General features: G+C 33.4%; 2 protein-coding genes across 2 annotated transcripts; both read right to left on the bottom strand.

Annotated features, from left to right (window-relative positions):
* Positions 1 to 256: 256 nt before the first annotated feature.
* LOC130470103 (protein FAR1-RELATED SEQUENCE 6-like) lies at positions 257 to 2,218 on the bottom strand. Its single transcript, XM_056839688.1, has 2 exons — positions 926 to 2,218; positions 257 to 556 (listed from the first exon to the last, which is right to left on the bottom strand). Exons 1-2 carry the CDS (start codon positions 2,216 to 2,218, stop codon positions 257 to 259), a joined length of 1,593 nt encoding a protein of 530 aa, XP_056695666.1.
* Positions 2,219 to 2,269: 51 nt separating this feature from the next.
* Positions 2,270 to 4,236, bottom strand: LOC110780048 (protein FAR1-RELATED SEQUENCE 5-like). Its single transcript, XM_021984480.2, has 2 exons — positions 3,104 to 4,236; positions 2,270 to 2,363 (listed from the first exon to the last, which is right to left on the bottom strand). The coding sequence occupies exons 1-2, from the start codon at positions 4,234 to 4,236 to the stop codon at positions 2,270 to 2,272; spliced, it is 1,227 nt and encodes a 408-aa protein (XP_021840172.2).
* Positions 4,237 to 6,353: the final 2,117 nt, after the last annotated feature.

The raw sequence follows: 6,353 nt of genomic DNA, 5'->3' as shown, positions 1-6,353 counted from the left end.
TGATCACTTCTTAATAAAAGTGATCCTATTAAAACAACAATCATGATAATATAGCTAGATGATGGTGATTCCAAAACACAGTAGTCAACAAAAATATTCAGTACATCAAAACATGATAATGTAAATTATAAAAACTAACACAACAACACTTGTAAAATCAAAAGAAGGAAAATGGTATAGCTAGATAATGGTGATTCCAAAACGCAGTTGTCAACTAAAATATCCAGTACATCAAAACATGATAATGTAAATATTGTCAAAAGCCTGGACGCATAGCTGAATATTGGTTTGATCCTTGCGACATGTATGACTGTGAAAGCTGTTGCGGATTCCTCACGCTGAAGTTGGGATAACCTCTTCCAAGTGGTTGCTGGTTCAGATATATATTCGGACGATAATTACTGCTGCTGGGTGCGAAAAAGTTAGGATTGTATCCCGGATTGATAAAATTTCCGCCGTAATATTGATATCCACCGTAGTAAGAATCAGTTACACCAGCACTTCTACCAGCATCAACATGGCCTTGTTCTCCATTTGGCAATGCCTCATCATTCTCCTTTGCAAAATCGAACACAAAAGAGAAAATTCAATCAAAAAAACAGAATAATATGTTATGCAATATTATGATTTCTATACTTTGTATTAGTATTTGTACCACAATATTCTCGTCGTACTTGTATAAAATATAAAATAAACCCTATATATACATATAATAACAGAAAAAGATTCTTTATATACAATAATTAATCTTTAAAAACAAGAATGAAGAACATAAACCCTTTTCTATGAAAAAATTAGCTAGCATAAATAGATTATGTATATAATATTGTAACATCGCAAAAACTAGAATGATTTATTTTGATGGACTACAATTTATTTTCTTTATTTGAGGTGTAGTCTAACGAATGGAATTAAAAGATCATACCTCATCCATATCCTCGTCTGTGTCGTGCACAACATTTTTTCGCCTTTTCCTTGTTTTTTTCTCAGCAGGGTGCTTTTTCCTTTTCTCTTGAGCCCTACCTTTGCCTCTTTGGTCTATCGGATCTTTACTGGCCCCTTCAACTGGCACTGCGGAGCGTTCGAGGTGTTGTTTATTGTTTTCCTTTGGCCTTATCCTACGGCGGCCAAACACCCTCTTACTCGAAGGGTCCCACCAGTCCATAAAATCATCACCATCAGTCCTCTTAATACCAATTGTATCTTCGAGACTCTCACGCATTTTTTCAGTGGCTTCCATAAAAATCGAGAGTGTCTCACTGTTGTGCAGTGCCAACGTAGAAATGTAGTTGTTCCGTTTTGCTACCTCCCTACTGTTTTTCACTTGGGTTGAGTCATTTGGGTCATAATACTCAACCTTGATACTCTCGTAATCCCTAACTACGTTTTTCCTCCATCTAGTCAAAATGTACTTATCAGGTATAGAGTTGACATCCTCACAATGAATCGCACGAATGATGTGCCTGCACAAAATTCCCCGAAACTCAAAAAGCATACATGAGCAAGTAAACTCACCCATTTCTTTGTCAATGGTAACCTGAAAAGTCTTCTGCTTTGCTTTATGTACGGGGATTGGGATCTTCTCCACCGCATCATATAAGATTTTTGTGCCGTCACGGCCAGTACTCACAATATTTGTGTGCGTCAGACCCATCACCTCACCCCTCACCTCTTTAAACTTTGTATTGGTGTATGCCTTGCAGAACACTACCTCCGCAATTAGGGTGTTGTTATAAGTATATGGTTTATTTTGTGAGTCGAGATGTAACTTCTTTTCCTCTTCCACTTTTCCTCTAAGAGCTGCCTCAAATTGCTTCATGAATTGTATCAAACACGTGTTTAAGCCTACATATGTTTTGAAAAAGCGGTTCATTCCTTCACTCCTTTGTGATGATGACATTCCAGCCCAAAATGAGCTCCGCCAATAACCAGGGGCCCAACTGGCCCGAATACGATAAGTTTCATTTATCCATTTGTCGTTCTGTAACCCAAATTTCGTAACCATGGATTTCCATGCATCATCAAATTCTTCGATGGTCAGTGTGTCGTGCACGACTACTTGAAAATCTTTATCTATTTCTTTCCAGCTCGAATATTTGCCCAAGTTTCTGCTTGCATTCTGCATAATATGCCAAACACATAACCTATGCGGCACACCAGGAAATGCAGTCTGGACTGCCTTTCCAATAGCCTTACACTGATCGGTGATGATGCCCATTGGGGGTTTTCCCATACACTGCAGCCATTGTTCGAATACCCAAACAAATGATTATGCATCCTCGTAGGTTATTAGGGCAGCACCAAGGACGATTGATGAGCCGTGATGATTGCAACCAATAAAAGGAGCAAAAGGCATTTTGTACCTGATAAATAAAGTTAAAAGATATATTATTCGCATCATTGTTGTTACTTATCCAATCAACAACGTCAATGTTTAGTAAATATAAAATGATCCGTTAAATTAACATATGATGTGTTTTAAATGACAAATTAGTTTATGAAACATAAATGATACTAACACGATTCTATAAATTGTAACTTAATCCATTTTCATTAATAAACATATCCTATAAATGATAATCTAATGTATTTTAAATACAGATGCTACGTTCAATATTTATTAAATACAAATGATCCTCTAACATAAAATATGATGTGTTTTAAATGAAAAAGAAGTTTATGAAACATAAATGATACTAATACGATCCTATAAATTATAACTTAATCCATTTTCAATAATAAACATAAATCATCCTATAAATGATAATCATTCGTATTTTAAATACAGAAGCTATGTTCAATATTTAATAAATACAAATGATCCTCTAAAATAAAATATGATGTGTTTTAAATGAAAAAGAAGTTTATGAAACATAAATGATACTAATAAGATCCTATAAATTGAAACTTAATCCATTTTAATTAATAAACATAAATCATCCTATAAATGATAATCTAATGTATTTTTAAATACAGATGCTATGTTCAACTTTTTTTCAAAAAAATAAAAATTATAACTGTTTATAAAACATTAATGATCCCGTAAATGTTAAAATGGTGTTTTTTCAAAAAATATATATCATGTAGGATACATGTATCATACCTGTTGCATAGGAAAGTTGTATCAAATGTGATAATATCTCCAAAATCTTTGTATTGTGCCCTGCACCTTGCATCAGCCCAGAAAACGTTCAAGAGCTTCCCTTCTTTATCCGTTTGGATTGCACTGTAGAAGTCTTTATTGAATTCATGCATTTTCTTAAAGTGTGCTTCAACAGCAGCTGCATCACCTCCAAAAATGGTACGCCTACGTTCCAAGTTCACTGCATTTCTCAGGTCGCGGTGATTGTATGATACATTTGCATGTCCTCCACTCCCAATCACAAGCGAGTTAAAGCTCTTATTCAAAGATATCCCAGCTGCATCATTCAGAACCATCTTTTGAAAAGATTGTTCATCAATACATCGATAGTTCGCCATTAGCCGGGTGTGATCCGGATAAAGATCATGATTGTGAGACAAATCACAATGCTTGATTACCATCATGTCATTCTCTAGCCGCGCATCTACAAACACCTTACACCCCGTAACTTTAGTTCTTTCCCCCCTTTTCGGGGCTCCTTTGTTACAAATAAATCGAATCCTTCTCATCATATGATACATGGGCTCTTTATCCCCTACCCCCTTTTTGTTAACTCCTTCTTCACGGTACTCATGTATTAATGAACTTGATCTCACAGAGAACTCAAAACCTTTATTATACGCATACTTATGGCAGTAATCAGCAAATTCATTGCCCGAAGTAAAGGACATCCCCACAGTTGGGATTTTATCAACATGGTTTACGGATGGCTCCTCATCCTCCTGAGCCTCCTCATCCTCCTGAGCCACCTCATCCTCCTGAGCCTCCTCGCCCTGTTCCACCACATCATTTGAAGACAACTCAATGGCCTCCTCGTCCACCTCAGCCTCCTCCACAACATCATATGTACGAAGCTCCTCGCCCTTTTCCACCACATCACTTGAAGACAACTCAATGGTCTCCTCCACACATTCATTTAGGTCTATATTGAAATTTTTAGTTACATTGTCATCATTAAACTGATTCTCCAGTGCGTTATCATGCACGGCTTGGTTTGATGTCTCTCCACGCAAACGAAGCTCTGCCATATCATCTAACACTTCATTTAGGTCTATATTCACATCTTTGCGTGAAATGTGGGAATCAGTCTTCATTTCACTGTGGTGATTGTAAGATAAGGTGTAAGATAGTCATGAATTGACAATATAATCTTATGGCTTACAAAAAAGTACATAAAATAATAGGCACCATAATATTACTTTACGAAAATATCGATTCATCACCTTAATGAACAATTTTCACATCATTCAAATTACGTCTATTAAATCAAAATCGCAATATAAAAAATGATAATAATATCTAATTAACATTAATAAGTTATTAAAATGTTACAGTTCTCACCCAGCAATGGAAGCCGGAAGTATACGCCAGAAAAAGTTGTCGTCGGTTCTATCGTTGTGGGCCTTGTGGCAGCTAGTACTTCACGGCAAGGAGAGAAAATTTTACAGTACTCTAAAACCCCAAGATGAAGTTTGAAATTTTATCATGAATTATATTTATATAGGGACAATGTGACGTTTAAACTACTTCTTGGGAAATAGTGTTAATAAATTATATATACGTTTGAACTATTTGAATTTTGATCGTTCATGTACGAATTTTTTGGAGGGGTATATTTTAACTAAAATCTATTATGTTTTAAAGGGATCAAAAAATATTTAGTTATGAAAATATATTGATCCCATAACATGTGATAACATGACAAAAAAAATTCTAAGGTCAAATTTTAACATTTTGATCCCATAATTATGAATTTTATTTATAAGTGGGGGGCAGTGTTTAATGTGACGTTTAAACTTCATATGGGAAATAGTGGTAATAAATAAATTATATGCACGTTTGAAACTATTTTAATTTTGATCAAAGTTGCACGAATTTTACGTAAAATTCGTAAAATCTTTTTTGTTTTAAAAGGATCAAACAATAATTAGATAGGAAAAAAACATTAAAAAAACAAAATCCTAAGGTCTTATAGGATTCGAAACCCAGTGTTTCATGAAGTTTAGGAAGCGTTCAACTGTTCAAGTAACCAATATGATAAAGGGGTATCAGCACGTCTAATTTGCAATACAAATTTATTTGACTTAATAACGGATTCTTTTAAAAAGAATGATCCCATAAACTAATGTACTGATCGATTTAAAAAAATACAACATGATTTTAGTTTCTTGGAAAGGGTTTGTAGTACATCGGATAAATAAAAGCCATAATGATTGTGGTTTTATCGATTTTGATTTCTTGATGTAAATATTGATCCCAAAAATATGTGATATAAAAAAAAAAAAAAATTATATGCACGTTTGAAACTATTTTTATTTTGATCAAAGTTGCACGAATTTTTTGGAGGGGAATATTTTACGTAAAATCCTTTTTGTTTTCAAAAGGATCAAACAATATTTAGATAGGGAAAAAAACATAGAAAATGTATTTGATTTCTTTATGTAAATATTGATCTCATAAAAATGTGATATTAAAAAAAAAAAATCCTAAGTTCTTGTTAGGATTCGAAACTTGGTGTTTTATGAACTTTAGGAAGCGTTCAACTAACCAATATGACAAAGGGGTATCAGCACGTCTAATTTGCAATACAAATTAATTTGGCACTTCAAATACAGATTCTTTTAAAAAGAATGATCCCATAAACTAATGTACTGATCGATTTAAAAGTAGGCGGATTTTTTTATGCAGTGACTGTAGTTAAATTATTGTGTTTTTTATATTATCTTTTAATTTTTTTTCTTTAATACAATATTTGTCTCTTTTACAAAACTACAAAATACGTGTACTATACTTCATTACAAACTTTTTTTTTTTGAAGGTATTATATGATGTTATAAGATCATATTTTGTTAATATGGTATCATACAACAAATTAAACTACCAATCACACAGAATAGTGTAAAAATATATCAGTTCAACATAACAAGCACGAGAACAGTAAAGCTATAAGTTTTGTTTTTGATTCTTGAGGCGAATAGTAGCTTTAAGTTTATTGAATATCATATTAAATATGAATAGTAAGCGTTTTTTATTCTTGACGCGAATAGTAGCTTTAAGTTTATTGAATATCATATTAAACATGAATATTAAACGTGAATAGTAATCGGTCTGATTTGGTGTTCAGCCCAGCAAATTTAAACTAAGAAAAGGCGTTGTTAACGGAAATGAACTATAAACAGAAACGATTATATTATCTCGTTAATTGAAGAGA

This window comes from Spinacia oleracea, chromosome 3 (assembly GCF_020520425.1).
Source record: "Spinacia oleracea cultivar Varoflay chromosome 3, BTI_SOV_V1, whole genome shotgun sequence".
Classification (NCBI taxonomy): domain Eukaryota; kingdom Viridiplantae; phylum Streptophyta; class Magnoliopsida; order Caryophyllales; family Amaranthaceae; genus Spinacia; species Spinacia oleracea.
Note: the sequence above shows the minus strand (reverse complement) of the source record. Positions and strands in the feature narration are given on the sequence as shown.

Excerpts from the sequence above, each read along its gene's own strand:
- LOC130470103 (XM_056839688.1), bottom strand. The coding sequence starts at position 2,218 with ATGGGCATCATCACCGATCAGTGTAAGGCTATTGGAAAGGCAGTCCAG. Across the intron at positions 557-925 it reads CAGACGAGGATATGGATGAG|GAGAATGATGAGGCATTGCC; the intron begins GTATGATCTTTT and ends GATTTTGCAAAG.
- LOC110780048 (XM_021984480.2), bottom strand. The coding sequence starts at position 4,236 with ATGAAGACTGATTCCCACATTTCACGCAAAGATGTGAATATAGACCTA. Across the intron at positions 2,364-3,103 it reads ACAACTTTCCTATGCAACAG|GTACAAAATGCCTTTTGCTC; the intron begins GTATGATACATG and ends TTTATTTATCAG.